This window comes from Oreochromis niloticus, linkage group LG20 (assembly GCF_001858045.2).
Source record: "Oreochromis niloticus isolate F11D_XX linkage group LG20, O_niloticus_UMD_NMBU, whole genome shotgun sequence".
NCBI lineage: Eukaryota > Metazoa > Chordata > Actinopteri > Cichliformes > Cichlidae > Oreochromis > Oreochromis niloticus.
Genome location: NC_031984.2, coordinates 18,719,496 through 18,743,550, shown reverse-complemented (window position 1 = coordinate 18,743,550; position 24,055 = coordinate 18,719,496). Strand labels below are relative to the sequence as shown.

General features: G+C 42.1%; 1 protein-coding gene across 7 annotated transcripts; it reads right to left on the bottom strand.

The window, feature by feature from the left end:
- Window positions 1-6,959: 6,959 nt before the first annotated feature.
- On the bottom strand, window positions 6,960-22,259 carry LOC100693354 (protein Wnt-2b-A). 7 transcript variants are annotated; one of them, XM_025901489.1, is made up of 9 exons: window positions 22,174-22,259; window positions 19,015-20,203; window positions 18,033-18,461; window positions 17,811-17,943; window positions 17,502-17,649; window positions 14,682-14,902; window positions 12,054-12,331; window positions 10,590-10,854; window positions 6,960-8,186 (listed from the first exon to the last, which is right to left on the bottom strand). In XM_025901489.1, the coding sequence occupies exons 4-9, from the start codon at window positions 17,824-17,826 to the stop codon at window positions 7,957-7,959; spliced, it is 1,158 nt and encodes a 385-aa protein (XP_025757274.1). In that variant the 5' UTR covers window positions 17,827-17,943; window positions 18,033-18,461; window positions 19,015-20,203; window positions 22,174-22,259; the 3' UTR covers window positions 6,960-7,956. The 7 variants fall into 7 exon arrangements, with proteins under 7 accessions (XP_025757274.1, XP_019205332.1, XP_019205329.1 ...); XM_019349787.1 differs by having other exon boundaries at window positions 17,502-17,698; window positions 17,811-18,461; XM_019349784.1 differs by having other exon boundaries at window positions 17,502-18,177; window positions 18,344-18,461.
- Between the last annotated feature and the right edge of the window lie 1,796 nt (window positions 22,260-24,055).

Here is a 24,055-nt window from a genome sequence, read left to right as displayed (position 1 = left end):
TGCTTTAGTGTCTGATAAACACATTAGACTGTTGTTTACTCTCCTCTAAACTATCCCAGTTCAAACACTTGATAGATTTGGATCTCTTAGCCAGTAATGAAGATGTGAGTGCGCTTTATCTTAGCATTGTACAAAATCACGCTACCCTCTCGTGTTTAACACGTGCATGCATAAAAGTCATCTGCAGTTGACATCTATGCCTCTAGAAAACGTTTATGATATCTCTCAAATAATTTTCCAGCTTGCAGCTTTCTTTACCGTAATATCGAGGCGTCCATCATGCAGATGCCATAAATTCAATTCTATGACCCAGTTTTAGTGTTTGCATATAGCACATGTGTTTGAATAGAGGATCTGGTGATTTAGTGAACTTGCATGCTGCTGCACAGGTTTTGCAACTGTGAAACATATATGGTGGATAAGAAGAATTGTGCTTTTAGATAATTTATCGGTTGCATGTAACACTATGGGCATGGGTCTGTGCATGAACAATGTATATACAACACATTCATAAATTCCATGTGTTATGCATAATGTATACTAACTATAGTGCTGCTGGCTGCCCCTACACTCTCTGCACGAGAGGAACAGTTTTCCATTCTGAGATGGATCAAAACAATGTCAGTAGTTGGCTGTAGTTACTGGAGAGAGATGTAGACACAATGGAGTATTGCCAAAAGAAGGTGTGGTGTGCCCCTGCCTCTGTGGCAGACTGGGTGCAATTTAAAATACCACCACTCTTTCAGGCATTGGGGCACCAGTCACAATACATAGCTTCTATTTTCCACCTAAACCTTTATCTGCAATAATGCAGGTTGTTGTACTGCTTTGTGATGTCATCTTTTCCACACTACTTTAGTGTCTTTATGAACTTTTTTGTGTTGTGTTTTTTTAAAAATTTCCAAATAAACCATGAATGTTAATTTAGAACAACATTAAACTGATTGACTGTTTAGCAGTAAAAACACATCCTCTGATTTTCATTAAAAAATGTCAAATTATGAACAGTAACTTTAAAACCTCTCATCTGCTGATGTGGTACAGGATGAAATGCTAGATATATGAGATCAGGCTCCAGGTTTGGTCCGGCCGCATTAGGATTAAAGCTGGGTTAAGCTCGTGTGAAAGCTCTATTATACTTGATTGAATTATCTCCTTACACAGAGTGGGAGGCCAGAGCATAAACAAGTCACTCCGAACAGGGAGAGGGACAGATGAGTTTCCGTCAGTTGTTTTTGTTAGACCAGCACTTTATTGTAAAACTGAAATGATATTGTTCCTGTGGCAGCTCTATGTAAATGTTTTGTGTGCAGTATTCCTCCATTTCATGCCGAGCGCTTGCTCTGTTTACCACTGTTTACTGAGCGATAGGGGCTACTGTACCGTGTCCTTGCTCCTGATCAACTGTCTCAATGTGGGTAGAAGGTGAAATCACGACAGGGGAAGCAGGGAGGCTCACTGCTTCTGCAAATGGCTGTAGATGTCAGCCGAACGGTTGGAAAAATAAAACAGACATAAAACTAAAGATAATGTCAGGTTTCTGTAATTGTGTGTATGGACCAACTTCTGTGCCAATGCAAATTTACAGAGTGTTTGGGGAAAGAACACTGGATAAATGTGCACCTCAAAACACAAACAACAGCCTCCCACATTCCACATGGAGAGTGTTTGTTTGTGTGGTCAGCGTTTGGGATCTGTCACATGGCTGAATTTGTGTGTATCTTCAGTGGTTTGTGTTTTTCAAGGTGAGGAGCATAAGAGACTGACAGAGGGATGTTGACTCCAGTGACTCGATAAACACATCTACACCACTCTAAGCATCAACAAACACACAGTTGTGAACATGTTTGAGTACAGGTAGACACTCCAGTAGATGCTTTTACTTTCTTGCCACTTAACATTGTTATTGAGATCCTTTAAAACAGAGGTGTCCAACATAAGGCCCAGGGGCCAGAATTGGCCCAGCAAAAACTCCAATCTGACCCAGCTGAACGACTTTAAAAAATGTCGAGGAGGGCATAAAGTTTGGATTTTAAACTGTATGTTTAATATGTTTTTCAGTCTTTCCTGCTGTTAAATGCCCACATGGACATTCATACTACACCAAAGTGATTAAGTAACATATAATCAATTTCACTAGCTGGGCCCACGTCCTCATTTTAGGTTTGACAGCGTTTTAGTAGGTAAAGGTGAATGCTTGGACATGAACCGAGCTGCGGTTTCGGGAAGGCCTCGAAGATCCCCGTGTACTAAATAGGAGTGAAGAAGTTAAAGAATTGAGAACAAGGAGGGAGGGAGGGTGGGGCACGTAAATGAGAATGAACAGCTTGCAGAACTGGGGGAACCTATATAGATGACAACCGGAAGGAGCGTGTTTGGAGGCGTGGTCCTGCTCCTGAAATTCCGATACATAATCTCCAATAAATGAGGAAAAAAGTCATGTTTTTCCACTTTTGGCTATATAAATTTGTTTTTCACCAATAAAATAAATAAATAAATAGTCATTTTTCTGTGAATTAACAGAAACTTTTTCTAATCACAGGACAGTGTGGCCAATGAGGTACCAGAACCTTTCTGTAATTTAGTCCTACTAACAAATTTCTCTCAGCTCAACCACGACACTGCATGATAAAGCAATTCTTTATCATGTAGAAAAGCTGGGATTATTGAAATTGCACTTCTTTTTATGATAATTAGATATCCCAGAGATTAAATGTGTAGTTAAACTACTTTACCTCAACAAAAAAGGGACTTTTACTAAGATCAGATTGGACGGTTTGTAACACTTGTAACACTAAATATTTGTTCCCACTTGCAGAAGTTTGAGGAACAAGGATCGCTTTTTGGCACATCACATGCTAATTAGAAGTCGTGATTCTGTGTGCGCTCCAGGATGGCTCGGCACTATCTGTCAATGCCACTCAGGTAGCCATGGTATCAATGTTAGTGTCAGCATCAGCGTGTGTCAGCTGGTATCACTCATTGGTATCTGTATCTGTGAGGCCTACACAGTTTAACCCTGACCCTGTAGCTCTCTCGTTTCCCACACCTCTGTCTTGCGTGTGTATTGTCAGCCCAAACCCCCAGATTTCCTGGTATGTTGGTGGAATTTCGGCTATTTTTCCAGGTCACTGTTGTTTGTGCCTTGCAAGGTGTGTCTGTAAATTCCCACACAGGGAGGGAGATAAACACACTCTCACTGTCACACACATATACAAACCTCGTCACATTCCGGCCCACACCTTGTACGGTGAAAAATTCACAGTGACTAACTCTCTAACTGTCTGACTCCGGCTCAGCACTGAACTCTCGCCTGTGTATTCTTCAAGCCAACACTAAGCTTGACTTCTGGCCCAGCAGTCGGTAGTTAAATCACGAATATATTAGTGATGACAAATTGATGATGGACCAGGTCAAACAAGCTTTCTGCTCTGGAAAATTCCTTTAGGTCCACTGACATATGCTTGTATGTGTCAGTTGTTGGAGCAAATTGCAGAAGCAAGGGAAATATTGTATCTACAACAGTGCGCGTGAATGCTGAAAAAGTTTAGAGGAACTGCTGGAAAAATTAAAGTTTCTTGCCAGAATTGATTTGGCAAGTCTCTCAGACCAATATGTTGCTAAAACTGCAGTTGTCTCTATAGTTTTTGCGTTGCACTGCTGTACCAAAATGCATCGCAGTCACTCAGCTACATGAACGGCAGAGCAAAGGCAGCAGTTAGTGAAAAATTGGACAATTTGGGGGGGTGGAGGTCCAGTTGCAGTGGATCTCAGCAGATAAATCTTTAATGTCATAATCCCTTTTTTTTCCACTTAAAGCACACATCAATTTATACTCATGCTTTTTTCCTCCCTTTCTGTCTTTACACTCCTCAGGCAGGTCTCAGGAGGTCACGTAAATATTAGTTTGAGCTCCCTAACAAATCTGCACCTCCTGGTGCTCCCAAAGGCCCTCCAATCCAATAGTGTTTCTGCAAAGCTACACCATGTAATACCTAATGGCTGACACCCACCACATCAAATAGAGGCAGAGCAAAAGAATAAAAGATGAGTGGAAGAGTTGACAAGAGTGTGCAGCTCACTGCAGGCCGGATTTAAATCCAGCAAAGCAGGTGTTCTCCTGAATAGCTTTACCTCATTGCTGGCCAGCCTGAGGAGAGCTTAGCTACATGAGCAAGCTCTTAATGTTTAGGAGGTGTCAAAAGGCGCCAAATCGCTGCTGGTCATTCACAGTGCCAGAGCTTTTCTGTTAATACACCTAAACTTCATGACCCCTGACCTTACTAGACTCCCATTAAACCTGCAAGAGAAAAAAAAAACAAAACCCAAAAAACAGGTTCTTCTGGCCTTGAGGCGTAAACTCATCCCACTGCACACATACACAAACACTTGTATGTTGGGATCCATTGGTCATGATCGGTGAGTGACACAGTAGGAAGGGCCGCCAACGTGCTGAGGGTTTTACCAGACAGGTGATAGGCTAGTTCAGGGAGCAGTGATAGGGTGCTATACAAGCGTGCAGGTATGTACATGTGAATATGTGTGCAAAACAGATCGCATGGACGACACCCAGACCACCCCCAAGGTGGATCTCTGGCTAGATTCCCACCAACAGGACGCCTGTATCGGAGGTGGTCAAGGGAGGGGGGAGGTGGATGCAGGGCAGTCAAAGAGATGTGCCACACGGGGCGGGTAATGATGATGAATTGTGGGGAACATAGTTTTGCTCAGATTAAGATCTGCTGATAAACATGCCCGCCAGGTCTCTGGGTAACCTTATACATTTCTTTCTCTCCTAAATCTACCGGTTTAAGTCAACGTCTTCCTCCCCACTGTCTCGCTAAACATTCAAATCTCTCTTCAGTGTAAGCTTAAGTTCTGCCTATGTACCTCTAGCATGAGTGTTCACGGATATATATTTAACCGGAGTTCATTCTCTATTCTCAGAGTTGTTGTCATTTGGCTACCAGAGCTCAGACTGACACGCATTACAGCCAGGACATAAGCTTTATAAATCTTTTTAACTGTCAGTACTGAGACACAGGAGGAGTTTAGAGAGCATGACACAGAGACGATATAGAACAAGTGTTTAAAAGAAAAAAAACACTTTCAAAATTTAGAAAATGTGTAAAAAACTGTAAAAAAAACCAAAAACAAAACAAAAAGAGAGAGAGAGAGAAAAGTCCTAAGACACTTACAGCAGCGTTTTTCATTATACCAGTTTGAAAGGTCTCTACTTTTTAAAGAAAAATTTAACTCCATCTGAGCAGCGCTTGTACCTTGTGACTTTACCACAAAGCTCCTCTCGAACCAGTGATCCAAGTCAGGCTACTTGGCCTTGCGGGATTAAAGGATAACTCTGATTTACTACAGCCTAGATTTTATGTTACAGCTTTGGCCATTGTTTGTATTGATTTTGATAATAGCCCACTAAGTTAATTGCTGAGAACTGGAAACATGGCAAGCGCTGCTACAACGTGGGAAAAGGGGGGGCTTCTTTATTTGGAAGTCAGAACACACTGGCACACCTGTAATGTCAGTAATCGTGAAATAATTCCTTGCTGCACTGGAAAACCAAATGCAACCACTTCCAAAACCTTTCGTTGAGATGAGCAGTGCAGTCTCTAAAATGTGACGGATCTTTACAAAATTGCGTCCTACTTTAGGTTTGTTTACTTTGGCTATTCTGCATCTTACTGTTTGTGTTAGCTAAGCTACCCAATTCAAAAAAATTCCTAAACGCAGCAATTAATTTAGTGAGTAATCCTAACCTACTGTGCCAATAACCAAACAGGAAAGGATCTAAGCTGACCAAAAAAATGATGTATCCTTTAAACCCTCTGTGTGTTGTTTGATGCTTTATTTGTCCCCTCAGTTAGTATAGCCGCTCTCTTCTCTTCCTGCTGCCTGCCAGCAGCAAAGAGTAATGGTTTGCCTGTCATACTCTTGAACTGGAATGCTCTCAGCCTGGCATCCAGGACACAGATAGACTCTGCCACCGGACGCTGGCACTAGAATAGTCTCGGTGACTGGAATGGCTTGATAAAATTACCCTAAGGGACAATAAAGCTTATCTTATCTAATGATATTGGCCTCCCATGGCTATTAAAAGACCACTGTGGTCTCCAGACCACAGCCTGCAGATGCAGAGAGCCTAGAGATGATCTCTCCGGGCTGAGGAGAAGAAGGGATGGTCTCTGAAACAGCTTCAAGTATTAAAAACTTGCATCAAAAAATTGTAATAAGACTAATTTTAGCTGTGGTGAAGAAGCAGCAGTTTAAAGCTTTATCTGTCAGATCTTCCAAAAGCATACACATGCACACTACTTTTTGTTCTTGTATGTGATATCCCGTACATCTTATCAGGAGTCTCTGGACTCTCTAATATAACTGAGACTGAACTGGACAGAGAGTCTGGGGAGCTGAGGGGGCTGAAGCAAAGAAGATTGCTGGAAAAGTATTCCCTTTGATAAGTCGGCCAAGAAGCCTTTGATTAAATGTGGTCCCAGCGGGAGCCCACACTAGGTCCTCTGTGGCACAACCATGTCCAATCACCAGCTATCAACAGCCCCGGGTAATTACAGCCATCTAGTCATTAGCCTGGGACCCACCTGGAATTCCACATAGCGAAGGGTGGGATAGGGCCAGCAGGGGTTGGGGTTTAAGCTGGGCCTTTAATCAAACACTTCCCTCCCCTTGACTGATATCACACACCCTCCCCAACCCACACAGAATCAGCCTTTGTACTAACATATATTGTATTATTAGTGCTCCAGTGTCTCTCAGCTCATGGTAGTAAGGACACCAAGTGTGTGTGTGTGTGATGGCAATAACATGGCACGTTATGACAGCAGGGCAATGTTTACTCACTGTCACACAGATTAGCCCTGCTTTCTTTGTATTATTGCCTGCAGCCTCAATATATATGCTCATCTGAACAAAAAACCAGGATTCCAGTGTCAGACTAATGCACCGTATATTTCATATGAACATCTGCTTAGATAAGGCAATATACACAATGTTATACAAGCAAGATGAAGAGCAAAGAAGTGAAATCTGTCTGATGTTGTGGTTTGGTGTGACTGAACGGCCATCAAGGCCTTGGTTTTCTTCATCTTCTTCTCAGCAGCATGCTGAAAACTGGAGTACACCAGATAATCACAGTAATGGGAGCGCTCTTCTCTCTCCTTTTGTCAGCCAATGTAGTGCAGCGTCTTCCTCGGATGAGAAACGAAACAACACTTTACAGCTTAAATAAATCGCTTTAAACAGCTTTTTTTTTCTTCTTCTTCTTCTTCTTCTTTTTTGTTTTTGCAGTCGCATTCAAAGTTCCAATAACACAATGTCTATTTCTCTGTCCTCTGTTAGTCCTCTGTTTGGACTGTTTGGCCACACACAGCCAAACTTACACTTAGATGTCCACTCAAATTGCACTTACCAAGTCCAACCTAGTATTCTTTTTTCTTTTTCGTTTTTAGGTAAAAGTGTATTTCCCCCAAAATGAAGCAACGTTATGTGAGTATATGATGTTGTTGTAATAATACTGGATATGTTTGAAGGCTCAGTTAATGTAAAAATTAGTCTTTAAAGCATCATGAAAGCAGCAAACCATTTTTAACCCAAGAACTGAATCTTCAGTGAAAGCCTAATCCACCTGAACCCCAAAGGTGGTATCACTGGTATCACTGTTCATCTGATCCCAGCAGTTCAGTCACAGGACCGTTCACAAACAGGAGCTAATGGGTATTAATTCATATTGACGGGTACTGAATTCTAGTGCTTTCACAGAGACAGGTAGAAAAGCCATGCATTGAGTCGAGGTTGCGGGGAGGGGAGGGGAAGGCGGAGATGCAGAGCACTTTTGGACAAACTTTCCCAGAATGCCGTGTTCCACAGGATATCCTGCACAGGGGAAAGGGGCGGGGTTGCATTGCAGGGAGCGTAGGGGGCGTGTCCTCAGGTCTGGTCCAGCCATTCAGCTCGTTTGGGAGCCTTGCATGTGTGTATGTCTACAGCTTCCTCACAGTCCTTACACTCCACAGAGCAGCACCACTTGAACTTGCACTCGCACTTGGTGATTTGCTTGACTCTCGTGGTGTCGTAGCCACGCCCACAGCACATGACCTCACAGCCGTCTGTGCCGCGCGATGTCTTATTGCAGACCCGTCCGGCTGTGCCCAGGGAACCTGCAACAGAATGGCAAAACAGAATTTATTGGTCCCGTTTCACTTCTCTGCTACTTACTCTAAACAGCTCTAAACACAAGGCTATAGTCAGATATAGATAGGGTTAGATAAATCACACTGATGATTTACAGGTCTAAACTTGTGTATAAAATATGATACACTTGGTGTTACAAGGTTAAAAGTATTTCTGATTTATTTAGATTGATCATAATTCTACTAATTTATGTCATCCTTATCTACACTGTTTGGCCTTCCCCTTCTATTTTCATATCTGAAATTCATCTGGTCGCAACGTGGCTTCATTTACGCATTGGCTCCTTTCGTTAGTAGTCAGCAAACTGTCAGCAAAAGTAAAACCTAATTCCCTAAAAAGTTAAGATGTTGTGTATGTTTTTTTTTTTCAAATGAATAGATAATTTAAAGACTTGTTTATTTCAGGAAGACAACAGCAAACCACATCCTGTATGTATTCCTGCAGCACGGCTCCACCAGGCTGCCTGCAGTGCAGACCTCTCACCCGCTGAAAACATTCAGCGCATTATAAAATGATGCAAAGGAGGCCCCTAACCATTGAGTGGCTGAAATCCTATATCTAACAAGAATGGGAAAACATTTTTAGATCTACAGCAGTCTACTTAGCTCCCAAACATTTACAGTGTTGCTAAAAGAAGAGGTGAAATAACACAGTGGTAAACATGACTCTTATCCAGATTGTTTTTAAATGTATTGCCAACATAAAATTAAACCTTTAGCATCTATTCATTTTAAAAAGAGACATTTCTCATTCACACAAAGTTTAGCACACCCAACAGCACCCCTCTCGCCAGATACTTGGCATCAAGTGGCAAGACATAACGAGACCCAGAGACAACAGGGAAAACCATTAGGAAGAGCAGGTAGCAGTTAGGTCATGTCTCCCGATGGCTGACCAATCGCCTGCCAAAGCAAATTGTCTTTGGGGAGTATAAAAATTGTGCCATTGAAGGTATGAAGTGATTCTAAATTGGCAACAACTGGCACAAGGATAAACATGGAGGCAAGCAGGTAACGTCAGCCCTGCAGGAGCACACCTGGATCCAATGTGTTGAACATCTGATAAATATCTTTGTCTTGTTTTTTAAGCAACCAAAATCTTTATTAGAAATGTGGCTGCGCAACAAAGAGGTAGAGCTGAATGTCTTAATTATAAAACAAAAACTAAATACAAAAATATATGAATATGGGATCAGAGGATAGGTAGACTGTGGTGTTAATGAAAGGATCCTAAAAACAGAAATTTGTAGGTACAACAATTTTCTCTTTTTTTAAATTACCATCTTTAAGTATGTCCTTTAAACAAGTTTATCCTTGCCTTTTCAATCACTATAATACAAATAATAATCTTTTTTTAAATTTCTGCAACAGAACTCAGAGGTTTGATCAGTGCAACATGTTAACCACCAATAGTGAACGTATCGTAATGCTCGGTGTGGCCATTGCCGTTTCATATCGTCTGTGTCTTATGTGAATGTCATCCCAAACGAGATTAGCGCTCATGTTTGGTGTGAGAAGTTCCCTGTTTGAACTGCTACCTATCACAACAAGCTGCCCGTAGAACAACAAACCCACACACACAACTATGCGGTGTTGGTAGAGTGGCCTATAGTTACACTGCCTTTCCCAAGCCACTGCTCCCTTTGAAGCCACCCTATGTGTGTGTATGGGTGTGTGTGTGCGGGTTAAATGGACAGTGGAGCGTGACAGACAGACAGGCTCTCACACTCTGAGGCCCACTTTGGCCTCCAGCTATGCTTAGTTCAGACAGACAGAGAGGGAGAGAGACTGTGACAGACAGAAATTAAATTAGCTGCTTGTGTCCCTAGGCTGTGGATTCCACTGGGAAGGTGAGAAAGAGGGGGAGGACGGATGAGGGGCAAAGGAAAAGGCAGACAAAGGGAGCAAGGGTGAGGGAGAACTGGGAAGAGCTTCTCAGTGATGCGGCCGTTGATGTCAGTCCCCCAAAATCTGTCTGATAGTAATGCATCCATCAAAGAGCCTATCAGAAATGGACATAAATGATCAGGTGCATTGTGCAAAGGTTGATGAAGACATCCCCGGACCATGGGGTCATGTGTATATGTGTGTGTGTGCTGACAGAGACTGACAGAGGTCAGGTGGTCACGGCCGTCAACGGCCGTTTCCCCAGGGTACAAGGATATTAGCTTCCACAGACATCACACAGGCTGTGTTATCTGACTACCATTACACACACACACACACACACACGGACACACACAAACACACTAGTCATGCATGAGTATACACACAGCATACACATAACACCCCTAAAACATAACACAGTCGGGGCAATCCATCAACATCCATGAGAAAATGCTTCCCTGTCTTTCAGTTCTGCCGTCTTACCTGCTGCTTTGTCTTGCAGGCAGTAATCCGGAGAGCTCTCAAAGTACACCAGGTCATTTTTGGTAGGCTTCCTGAAGTCCTTGTTAGCTACAGTGAGACCTGTCCCATCTTGATTCATCATCACCTCGATAGCCCCGTTGTATTTTCTCCTCAGGTAGTCACCCGTCTTTCTGAAGTCTGACATAGCATTCCAGCATGTCCGTAGCGTGCAAGAGCCGCTTACTCCGTGACATTTACACTCCAGCTTCATGAAGCGCTTCACCGCCTAAGTGAAGGAGATTTTGCAAGTTCTCAGAATGCAGCACCACTGCAGGATTTTTTTTAAATTTTCTTTTATACAAATTATGACATATTTCCTCATTAAATGCACCTCTTACTACACCCAATGTCTTGTGGGTAGTTTTAGCTTTGTCATCTCAGGTTTTGAGTTAATTAGTTTGTGACACGTGGATTTTTTACTGAATTTCCTAATGTCACTGCCATCAGCAAATTACGCAGGATGTCATTTCCTGAAAGAGATGTTTCTACTGAATTTTGTAATGAATCTGATTCACATCGGATTAGAATTAACATATGAAGACAACACCTTTTTCATCTCTGCCTAGATGGTTTCTACGGTGGCCCTGAGAGGTCAAACACACTGCAATTTAAGAAAAAAGCAGCAAAAACACACAAAACACAATGGAAGTGTTTTTTGAGAGACATTAATTTGACGAAACAGCTGCAGAAGTGACAAAAACCAAAACATGTGAATGATTGCACTGAGACAGAATGTTTGGATTAGTGAGGGAGAAAAAAATGCAGGGTAACGTGTGTGTTTTATTCGCTAGACTCTAATAAAACTGTGGGTAAACGCTTTCCATTACTGATTTGCTGTTGTAGCGTGTTCCAGATTATATAAGAAGTCAAAATTTTAATCTGGAACACCCCCTCAACTCAGATTTCTCACTCACCCCACCAACCCTAAGTCCCAACAGTCCAAGTGAATGTAAACAGTACTAAAACTGTAAAACTTGCAACTGTTGTGTATTTGTGACTTGCTAAATAAGCCATATACAGAGCACTGACCAGGCTCTGTGCATGAACATGCTGCAGCCGTGCTTTTAAGTGAAAAAGAGCAAGTATGCTGCGAGTTCTGAGCTAACCCCTGGGGTTGTTTTTGTGAGATTTTTTCTTTGTCCATTATGTTTTATTGAACTTCTATTATGTTTATTTGTGCTTTTGCACCATTTTTCTATTTTGCTACTGTTTTCTTAAGCAGTCCTTTTAACCTTTCAGGGCCACCATAGTTTTCACATATAGATTCAGTAATAATGTAATTGTGAAAGCCACTGATGATTATCCATTTCGGGAATATAAAACTAAAAGTGTCTGTTTGCTTTTAAATTTTGTTAAATGTACGCTTGAAACATCCGCATCATGGGTTCCTTATGTTCAAATGTTTCTTAATGCAGTCACACTTACTGTTCTGCCACAGCGGTTGTTGTGCAGGTTCATGAGTGCCCGAGCATCTCGGACCGTTCTCTCTTTGGCATCTATGAATGTTTTGGCAAACTTTATCCCGTAGTTGATGTTATCGCTACAGCCACCCCAGTCAAACTCTCCTCTATCATCTTTATCTCGTCCGCGTTTGTGTGGGTCGCAGTTGCACGTCCTCAGCTCCCCCTGGCTGCAGGCTCGAGTGAGCGCGTAGACTACTCCTGCTGAGGAGATGGCATAGACGAATGCTGCTTCACGGCTGCCTGAGAGTAAAAGCAGAAAACCCGAATGAGAAACAGAGGTTAGATGGGGGTAGAGGTTAGAATAACACAATCCGTTTCTGAATACGGAAACTGCAGTTACTCATATCATGCCATGCAATAGATTCTCTGAGTTCCAAAGACTTTGCAACCCACATGTTATCATGCATACACAAATATACATAATGCTATGACAGGGCCTAGGTATGAGCCATTAGGACATTGAAGGTGCAGCTGACGGGGCATATCAGGCTTGAAGTAGAGTATAGACCAGCTCTGTTTAAATATTATCATGGAAATAATCCTAGCTGTGGGGCTCTCCTCTGCTCACATAAATTGTTTGAATACAGACACAGTGATACCCCATTAATCAGCGCCAGGGTGATGTCATGACAGCATTATCTACCATTGCTCTGCTCATCTGTTCTTTTCTGGTCTCTTTCGTTCTTTAGAATATGACTCATCTTTTGTTTGGCCAAAGACACAGAGAGAATTAGATATAGTGTTTGGTCACAGTTGCTTTTTGCAGCACCTCCGGGAATGAATAATCCAAAAAACATGGCAGCAAGAGGCATGGGAGCTTCTTTGTTTTTAGACAGTTTATCGACGGGATAAAAACCATTTTTATTTGGTGTCTCTGTGCTCAAAGTTGAAAACAAACAGGAGAACCTGAAATGAAACTGAAATGAGATCGTTATTCTCTATTTCTAAAACTGGCTGCTAGTGAATTTCACAAGCAGTAACTTGGCTATTTGGTCTGTCAGTTTGCCCAGGTCAGGATATTTAAACAGAAATTAGCCATGAAATTCGATAAAGATAAAGGCCCTAATGATTTCACAATCTCGCTCTGAGAAAACAAGTGGCGTTTAACAAAAATCCAAAAATCATTAGTTGGATGGACTCAGTGAACATCATCTTTGACCCTATATTGTTCCGTTCCAGCCTGGAACTGTTCTAAGAACATTCAGCTCCTGAAAGTATAAACCTTAATTGACACATCTTGCTTATTGATCACAGAGTCATCCAACCGTGTGTGCCCTCCTTTTAAAGATGTTTGCGTTTGTGTGATAACCTGGAAGAAGCTAGGATACAGTAATGTTGACTGCATTTATCAGAAGCATTTTTGCATTTAAAGCTTTTAGCACCTAGCTGCATTAGTGAGGCGAGACCACCTTCTCAAAATGTGTCAAAGGATTAAGTTTCACCAAATGAAAATACCAGCACTTTAGCTAACTAAGGGCGGGACACTTCATATTCACCCTGCTCCTTAAGAGTTTGTGCGATCCAACCTGCATGCTCTGTATTCACTGGAGTGTCCCATTTCGTCTGTGAGGAGATGGGGGCAGTGGGGTTGGGGGGGTTGTATGTGGGAGAGGGCTGAGGAGGGCACTGGTGGTCATCTTTCAAACCTGCGATGTTTGTCTGACAGTGAGAATATCTCTCTAAATATTTACATCTACATTACTGTTTATTCGTCTCCACCCCATACACACACATGCAGCCTTTATCTCCATATCTGCTACTTTTTTTTTTTTCCATGCATCATCAGCCCCCACACATGCTTGGGATAGCAGTAGCAAGCCACGGAAAGTCAGTGATGTCAGAAACCAAGTTTGCAGAGACAAACATCTTTTCGTGCAACCTGCGCCCCGACACAACAGTGAGCAGCTGCTAATGGAGGATTTCCTTTTATGCCTTTCAAAAATGCAACAAAGTGAAACAAAAAGCATAATCTATGTATATAATTGTGAAGGATTAGCATCACTGTGACACTCCTTCCTGAGTGACTTGTAGACACAATGCTGCACCCATGCTACATTCAGAATGCAACAATAGTCATTTAATGCTTGCTACTGTCAAAGAAAGCATTTGGAAAAGAAAATCATTATGAATAACGTATCATTTAATCTTTAATGCTAAATCACCAGGCGATTGTTCTCACTTCTAAAGAGGATGAATTATACATACGCTGCCTTTAAAGACTGAAGCAAAAATGTGTATGGGACTGTGCCTGTGTGTGAGCATGACTGTGCAGCAAAGTTGAAATTTCTGGCAGGGGCTGAAAAACCAAATGACGACAATTCCACGTCTTGATGTGTGTGTGTTTATTGATGAGGCATAAGCATTACAACAGTCCATTACTGACTGTAAACACGGCGTACTAGCATACGTAAAGTAGGAAAAGCAAGACAGAACAAAGTGAAAGCAGAAGAACAAAGAGAAGTGAAAGGCAAGTAAGAAAAACTGAACAAGAAAGGTGAAAATGAGGATTCACATAGTCACAATCAGAGGTTGGCTTCACCATCCATTCCCTCTGGCATCACATTTAGTTTCCACACACACGCAGACTTACTCCTCAGCAGGACACGTCCGAAGACAGTGTGGTCACGGTCCAGTGTGCTGCAGTTCCATCGATGGTGTCTGAACTGGTGCTGGCACTCTCTGATCCACTCTTTGGTTCCCTCCCCAATTGCCTGCATGATGTCAGGGTGGCGTTGGCAAAGCTGCCGCTGCTTGTTCACCAGGCCGGGGATGTTGTCACAGATTACACGGGCACCGAGTGCGCCGATATACCTACGATAAACAAACAAAAGGGGGGAAAACACATTTAGAGCTATTTCAAACTGAATCCACAATCCCCTGGCCATGCGTATTCAAAAATCAGCAGGCAAGAGCGATTGATTATATATCATAATTGATTGAAAAACCCTGGTGCCCTTATGCGAACATGTAGGCACAAGTGGAAACGCGCACCTATAGGTGGTGAGCGGCGTAAAGGAGAGCTGCAGTTCCAGTCCTCTGTAAGTCAGAGTTCACTACACTTAACAGTTTAAGGTTTGCGAGTAGGAGGGGAGTGGAAACCATTTACTCCGCTCTCCAAATAAATAAGCACTTAACCTCTCCCCACAAGACCTGTGTGTGTACGTGTGTTTAAATGTTTCCCAAAGGGATAGTTGAAATCATGCTGTCACAAATCAGAGCACGAAGTCTGGGGCCTCCAATAACCCTGTCAAACTAAGAACCCATTTACTCACTTTATTCCTCTCTGTCCTCTGCCTGATTGCTCTCATCTTGCTCACTGTTCTTCTGCATGCCTCTTGCAGTCTCTCTCCCTCGCCATAATAAAACAGACTTTTACAGTGTCCTATCAAGATAAATGGTGCATTGAGATTGCCCAGAATAAACTCTAATTGTGATAGGCCTCTCGGTGTGTGTGCGTGAGCGCGAGACCTCTTGCAGCTTGGTGGTCACAAGGCTTTGGCGGTTCAGTGAGGAGAGGCCAGGGAGCCTGTAGCTGTGTGGTCATGTTTTATGAGGCCGGGCAAGAGGATGGAGACTGGAGACTCTACACTCCCCAGAGAGGGATTAGAGGGGAGGAAAAAAAGAACAGAGTGCTCATCAAAGGAAAGTGCCAGAGCAGCAATTCACACTTAATTTTCTCTCTTCTCTCTCGCCCTCTCTCTGAGAGTAAGGAGGACTTGTGGATTTTATAGGATAGTAAATCATTATCCACAGGTCTAAAACAACTTGCTGCACTGTGGATCACAAGAGAAAGACGACTGGGAGACATGGTGACACCGAGCTCTGCTCTGATTTTAAATGACACAGCCAGAACTTGTTACTAATGCAAAAGAAAAAAGAAAGAAAACAGAACAAATAAATATGAAATTACTTTTCTTTTCTGTTACATATAAGGAACCCAAGTCAAACTTCTGGTAGAGGCATGCACACACAAAGGATGAATGTCAGCAATGCACACTCACCATCTCTGTTTTATTGTCCCCTCTCAATTAGTAAAACAAAGTCATCATTTCGGATGAACATTTACAGCAATTTTATTGAATTAGACATATTATTTTGTTCATTTCTCAAGTGGCTACAGCAGCCCATAACATTTTTTTTGCTCCCACCCTAAGGTGCTATAGCTCCTGATCTGTCCCTGTCACCACTCAGCAGCGATCCAACCAAAAACAAATACATAAATAAATATAAGGAACAGTTAGAGGAAGCAGTATATCTCCTACACACTGAATCCCACCCAAAGTCAGTAATGCCAAGTTAAAGCCTCTACCCATAACTGCTTTCAATCTACACAAACTATTAGGCATTCCATCATCCCTACGCCTGCCCACACACAGACACTTCTCCTGTAAACACACTCACAGGCATGGACATTTTCACTTATGTTAGTGCGCAGGCAGTGAGATATTTTTTAACCCGTTCGCCTACGCTCTGCGCGGCTGGTTTGGGTGGTGTTTTAGTGAAGTCATGTGTGTTTGTGAGTATACCTGGTGAATTAATGACTGCTGTGCCTTGTCCAATGCGGGCTCCAGCTGAGCCGAACACGCGCTCAGCTAACAGCGCCGACATAAATTACGTTTATCGCTCTATTATTATTACTCAACATGGCAGGCCAGCACACCGACACGAAGAAAAGGCATTTTGGACGCAAAGAAGTTTGAATCTTACTTATGAACTCATACAATTTTCTTTTTCTTACTTTAACGTCCTGTCGTGCTCTTTGCTCATTTTCGAGTCAGTTGAATTAAATTGGATGATGACAGAAAAGCGCATTAAGAGTTTTTCTTTACACTCGCTACCTCGTAAAATCAGTCGTAAGCGCACTCTTTAGTGGCAGATATCATATGCGACTATTACAAGCCAGCTCAATTAGACTATGCACAAAATTTTCTAAACAAAAAAAGAAAAGAAAGGAAAGGAAAGGAAAGGAAAAATAGAGAGTATTAAAAGGTTGCCATCAATTCTGATGAGAAAAGCACTGTCAGCTGTACAGTGCGTCCGCGATAATAAATTAACTGATCCAAACCCTCAACCCTCATAACCGCCTTTTCTGTTCGCCGCTGGAAAATTAGCTGGAATGAAGTTTTTTGTTTTTTTGTTTCTTTTTTGCTTTTGCTTTCGGAAAAATGTTATTAAAATAATCTTCATAAATTACACTTGATCTCGCTTTGGATCCCTGAACAGTTTTCTAGGGAAAGAAAATAGAGCTGGGTTAGAATAATCCCTTATATTTTGTGGGCATTTTAAATTTTATTATTTAAAATTGTTATGCTAAATTATTATTAGCATAATAATAATGATGATGATGCTCTAGTAAATAAATCAGTGTAGCAGGTAGGTAGGCCAGTATGTGTGATGGATGCAGACTCACCACCATGAGGAGTCCACCCGAGGCGTCACAAGCAGCAACAGCAACAGACACGCGCAATAAATCCTCGAACTGGCACCGGCGTTCTGGCATGAAGAAGATCGGGGTGAGAGTCTAGCTCCCGCCGGCGAACCACAGCGCTGAATCTGAGCTGCACGGAGACCGGGAATCCTGTTTAACCCCAACATGACTTTTCCTCACTTTTTTTTAGCCCAAGATGTACCAAAAAAGACCAAAAAAAAAAAAAAAAATCAAATCTCAAAAGAAACTCCAAACTTCACTTGATATTGTTAGGTGTGAGAGCAGCCGTACAGCAGGGAGGCCTCATTATCCAATGTGCGGCTTCAAGTAGCGCGGCTGTCAGCAAAGAGAGGAGCGCGTCGTCGGTGCCATGTGCGCACCAGACTCTCCACTGAGAGCTTCTGGATGCCAACAGGAGGTTTACCTGGAGAGGCGAGCAACAAGTGTCGGTAGTTAGTTCCCGCACAAACACTTATCCTTGTTTTCGTTTTGTTTGTTTATTTTGTTTTTAACTTGGTTCAGGGGCAAAAGTAGGGTCCGAATCAGAGCTGGAGCCAAGTGTTTTCAGACGAGAGACTGCGGTTCTGTCGGCTGTGTGCTGGGTCGGATGCTTGCACCGGATCTCTCCTTTATTAGTGCACGGTGGACAGTGTCTGAGCTGAGAGAGAGAGGGAGAGAGAGAGAAAGAGAGAGAGACATGAGGGAGGGCTCGCCGCTGATAACTCCTCTCGCTCATTGGGCAGAAGAAGGGGTTACAGAGTTTGACGAGGAACGAGATATTAAAAAGGATGGATGGAGAAAGGTGCGCGCGTGTGTGCGTATACGTGCTGGCTGGAGGGGTGGTGATGATGCTGAGGTGGAGAGGGTCCTATTGTGCGCCGTTGATCCGTGACCACAGACAGAAATGATTAGAACTAATGATGGCGCCTTTGTTTTACAACCCTGTAAAATCAGATAATTCAATCACAAAAATATTTTACTTTTTATTAAAGGCGTTTTCGACTTTAAAGACAAATGTTTTAATGTGTTTGTATATATCTTTAAAAAACACATATTGTGTGCCAGTCATTAATAATTTTAGTGACCCAGTATTGTGCTGTTTCTTCTGTATACTGTTGGTTATTATGCTGTTCCTGCCCTTTTCAAAAACTTCATTTTAAAATAAACCTCCAGCCCAGATGAAAAACGATTATCATATATTGTTATTAATTACAATGAGTTGTAGGCTGATAAATAAATAAAGTAGTTCAGTGAGAGAAGTCATTATACATATTATTATATTACGCCTAAATATTTATGAAATCTGCACCACTTAAAGCCGAGCAGAAGTAAAGGAGAAAAAACAGGGAATGTGCGATTAGAAGAACGGAGCCAAATCGTCCAGTGGAACAGCACTATGGCTTAAATACGAACCACATGTGTAAGTCAGAGAGTGCTGAGGCAGCGCTGGAAACACACACACACACAGATTGTGTCTGGAGTTTACCACCCTCACCTTCATTCCCATGTTTGTTTGTGCGTTCATGTTGTCTTCAGTTTTTGGCCGTTGTCCTGTCATCCTCTCAAATCGCTCCTGACAGATAAAAAGACCTCGGAAGCATCCAGAGATCTTTCACAAGCTCAAGAACCACTTCTTGACTTTTTGACATGCACAAATGCAGTTTTCATCAGCCCGGAGCTGAACATTTGTAGGCCTCTGACGTTGGAAAATAGGAATACCGCAGTTGCTTCAGCTGACCCCATTAATTCTAGCAAACGTGTAAACAAATCGGGAAAAATCCCTGTCGGAATTGAAACTATTAGAATTAGCAATAGCTGCTGCAAAGTGTTACTTCTTCAAAAAGCTTGAGAAAACAGTTCCCCGTGTTTATGCCAAAGCTGGTGTTAAAGCTAAGCTACTTTTGTAGACATTTGTATTTCTGCTTAGAGCTGGCCAGACAGGCAGCTACTGTCTTTGTTTTCAGAGAGAAGCACATGCACGACCAGACAGAGCAGAGTGGGTACAGGTTTGCGAGAGGCGGCGAGGTGAGGCAAAGAAGCTAAGCTCTGGCGAATATTTGTGCGATGCAGTTTAGCTCACAATTTTCTGCAAAATCAAAAGGTATTAGGGAAGCACAAACACGGCTGAGTTATGCTTCCCCTCCTGGGGCTGGAGCTGGAACAGACTTTCTCCCTCTCTTTTTCTCTCCCAGCCTGTGAACTTGACCCCAGCTTTCTCTTCATAAACAATAACAGAGTCAAGTGCCTCCTTGTCAGTTGGAAGAAAAGTTTGCCCTGATGTACGGGGTCCAATCTGGCAACCATCTCCTCAGAAGAGAAGTACTGAAGGGGGGTTGCTATGTTTAAACGCTGAGGTGAAAGGGGGATAAAGGTGAGATTTACAGAGGCTGAAGGTTAGGACTAATCCAGTTGAATTCTATTTCAATAAATTGTAATTGTTTGGGATTAATTTCTGATGGAAAAGTTGCTGCTGGAAAAGGGAATGGGTTGAATGGGAAACCTAGAGGCATGCAGTGAAGGTGGAAGAGTTGGCCTAATGGCCCAGTAATGTGTTCCCCGCGAGGATTATGTTGTTGGATGCCACCGGTCAGGCAGCCCAGGGATGAGCTCAGCGTGTATTCCCATCCCCTGGCAGGCTGCAGGAGGGAGAACAGCCTGTCGTCAGGCTTGGCAGAGTTCCCATTCTGATGGGACAGGTGGAAGAGAGACAAAGACGTACGTGAACTGAACGGAAAAGCAGAGGCATCTTCCAGACTAACACCAAGAACTCCATTCTAAACAATGAAGTGACTCATTTGCTACAAGTCCAATTGTTTAATCATCTAGCATGTCTAGATACGTTTTTTGATCAGACATCTTTATTGTCTGCGTGTTACACAAGTGTTATAGTATTTGAAATGAATCCGTTTTGTGACTTTCAGGGTTTGGTTGGGTTTAGGCACAAAAGCAGCCCAGTCAAGTGTTGTAAAAGAGCAAAGTTTTAATTTGATTTTGAAGACATCTGATTTGGGTTAAAATGACGACTTGACTAAGGTTTGGAGGTCGTTATCTTCATGGTTACAATAATAAATACTTGGATAAAGTTAGGGATTAACCATCTTCACGTTGACTATTAAATTGAAATGAGGAACAAACAGCAGTCTTCTCTGTTTGTTGATCCATTCGCTCACGCCAGCCTCTTCTCCACATAAGAACGTCAGCTCACTTCCTCCTTTGCTCCCAGTAAAATTTGTACAGACGCATAATGGAACTTGCTGATGCATTTAAAGACAATTTCCTTGTTTGCCTTCTCATAAAGCACTTTGAATACGTTATAACACGGTTTCCCATCCAGAAAACATCTTCCATGCTTCACAAAAAAGAGTTAGAAAAGAATATCCTTTTGGGATCTCAACATTTACTTCTGTTGTTTCATTTATTACAGACAATTGAACCGTGAACTCTACAGTGATCTTCTTTCCTGTTCAAGCATACCTTTTGAACAATCACCATCTCACCCAGCTCGCTATTGGATCCTGTCAACAGGCCATCGTAGCCTCTCCATTGGCTCAATTGTCACTCTATAAGCTGAGTATTATTCAAACGGACACCCATGCAGGACCATATTGTTCAGCGCAGATGGCATGAAGCTTCTGCTTATAATCATAATACTGATCATTTTAGATTATTTTAATTGAACTTGTCTTAATTTCTTGTAACGTAAAGTAATGTAAAGTAGGCATGGTGATAAGATGACCTAGCCTAGCTGCCTGAGTAAACAACAATCATCCTGAAATCCTTTAGCATTATGTATAGATCTAATGAAAGGTCAGAATACTACCCACACTCTAAAAATATACAGTCCTAAAGGGACAGACAACCACAAAGTGTGTGTGCACGTTGGCACACATGCATGCAAGCCACCCGGAGAACTAGATCTGTGATAATTTATTGTCTTGTAAATTTAGATCTGTGGACAAAGATGAAGTACCTTGAACAAACACAGCTTCACTGGAACTCCAGAAGCTTCTGAAATGTCTGGCTAGTGCTCAAAGAAGGTGTCAGAACTTGTTTTGAACCACTTCACCCCTTGTTGCAAACTGTGCAATATAAGACATGTCCACTGAGAGAAAAGTTGTGTTTGCACGGGTGTAAAAACTTTGCATGCACGCACACATCCGTAACTGCCACTCTGTGTACCCTCGTGTTACATCATGGTTGGCCCCTAAGCTCTGCATACTTGGATACTTGTGAGCTTTTCCTACTTTATCCTCAGGACAGCGTGTCATTAATAGATTTTATAGCTGCCATGAACACTCTTAAGTGTCCATAGATGTGCTTGTGATAACTCTATAATAGAACGTTTACTGGGTCGCTGGAGGATGCCGTCATGCTAAACAGGTCCGAAGCATGCACACACATAAACATGTACAGAAAAGAGAGCAGGTGACACAGATGACATCAAAGAGATGGCCAGGTCTGCATGGCCTCTTTGATGTTTAATACATCTCAGGCACTTCTTTGGAAAAAACAGGTATGCCCCGGGCAATGCAAAGACTGATACGCACAGAAAAACACACAGCGATCAACTTGCTGCCTAGATACCGCGTTTCTATTCGCAACATTTACTTTTTAAAGAGTCAGATGTTTGAAAATGATCTCATTTGAAATTTACCTTAATAAATGTTGGCCAGCTTTACAGCACACACAGAGTCCTTGTTCCATCTGAGTGACTCTGACTTTGTGCTGAGTAGTTTCCTGTTTTAGTGAGAAACCGTCTGTGTGACGTACACTGCAGGTCATAGGCAGCTGGTCACATGGTGGCTAGCTGAGGTAGCACAATGAAGAGTGAATCAGTGAATTGAACACTAATGCAGTGAATATTGTTACTGAAAGAAGAACGGTAGCAGTTTGTGTTTTTCATTTATTATTTTAAGGTTTAAGAAATCTGCCAGAATGGGTCAAAAAAAAAAGAAGAAAACCCAGGTATGTTCTGTAGTAAGGCTTTTGCATAGTTGTGTACTGGTAGATGATTGTATGGATATGCAAATGACAGCAAAAGCTGTTGATTATTGGCTTAACATCGTGTCAGCATTTCATTTAGGCTTAATTAGTTGATAAAACAAGGTTTCATGGTTTCTGCAATAACACTTTCTGAATATTCCCTTCCGGTTTTTTAATACATCTATTAGTGGAATCATGACAACTGATATTGATGATAACTATTACTTCATCCTAAACTATCAGTAATGCATTCATGATAATATAGTTTTAAAAATTGCTTTCATGTCTGTTCCCCTTTTTGTGTCCAGTCTGTTTTGTCTCCCCGGTTTGTCATGTGTTTCCGTGTGTTGTCCCCTGTTCTAGCGCACGTGTCTTTGTCTCAGTCTCAGTGTGCTTGTAACTTCCCGTTTTATTTTGACAGTCTCTCGTCTCTTATGCGTTATGTTTCATTTCGCTTCCTCTGTTTCATTAGTTGGATTTGTTCCAGCTGTGTTTTCCACAGTTGCCCATCCTCTCGTTATCCTGTGTATGTAAGTTTTCCTCTGTTCCTTGTCATCTCGTCGTCATTCCCTCCTCAGTTGTGCCCTGTTTGCTCTTTTATGTCATCAGTTCTAGTTTTCAGTTTAGGTTGCTTTTCTTGTCATTTTGTATTTTATTTCCCGAGCTCAAGCTATAAAGCTGTTCAAATTCTGTTAAGCCTATCTGCCAAGTCCTTTTGGGACTACACCGTCTCAAGACAGTATTCAGCAGCAACAGGCAGATATACGGTGGCCCTGAGAGGCCAAATGGACTGCAACTTAAGGAAACACCAGCAATAAGAAGAACGCTGCAAAAGCACACAAAACACAACGGAAATAGGAAAAACGACCACGGAAATAGGAGAAAAAACTGATTTCCAAAAGCACAAGGGAAGTGCAACTGGTCCGTCGGGTTATTGTCTCCCTGGAAACACTTCCCTTGTGCTTTTAGAAATCTGTTTTTTCCTATTTCTGTTTTCTTTTTTCCTATTTCCGTTGTTGTTTTTCCTATTTCCGTTGTGTTTTGTGTGTTTTTGCAGCGTTTTTCTTATTGCTGGTGTTTTCTTAAGTTGCAGTCCGTTTGGCCTCTCAGGGCCACCGTACAGATACCCTAAGCGCTGCCTTTGATATAACCAATGTTGGGAAATTTTGCAGGATTTGTCTGAATGGGTGATTGTAGATTGAAGTGTATATCATTCCGAGTTCTGGCTAAGACTGAAGGAAAGAGCCATTCACTGGTTAATAGGTGTCGAAAATGACTATTTCCGTCATACTTTGGTATAAAGTGAAAATAGAGATTAAATGAGAGCTGTATTAGACCTACAGTAAATTCACAAGTTGAAAAGAATCATGACTGAAAGTGACATTTAATATCGTTCTGTTCCTGCCATTTAATTTAGGAACTTCATGAAATAATGATACTCTATTGACAAAAGTACTGGGCCACACTTCTTAATAACTGAGTTTAAGTGTTTTCTGTCCCATTATATAGAATCGAGTCCCTAGCCATGCAGCCTGCCTTTACAAACACTGGGG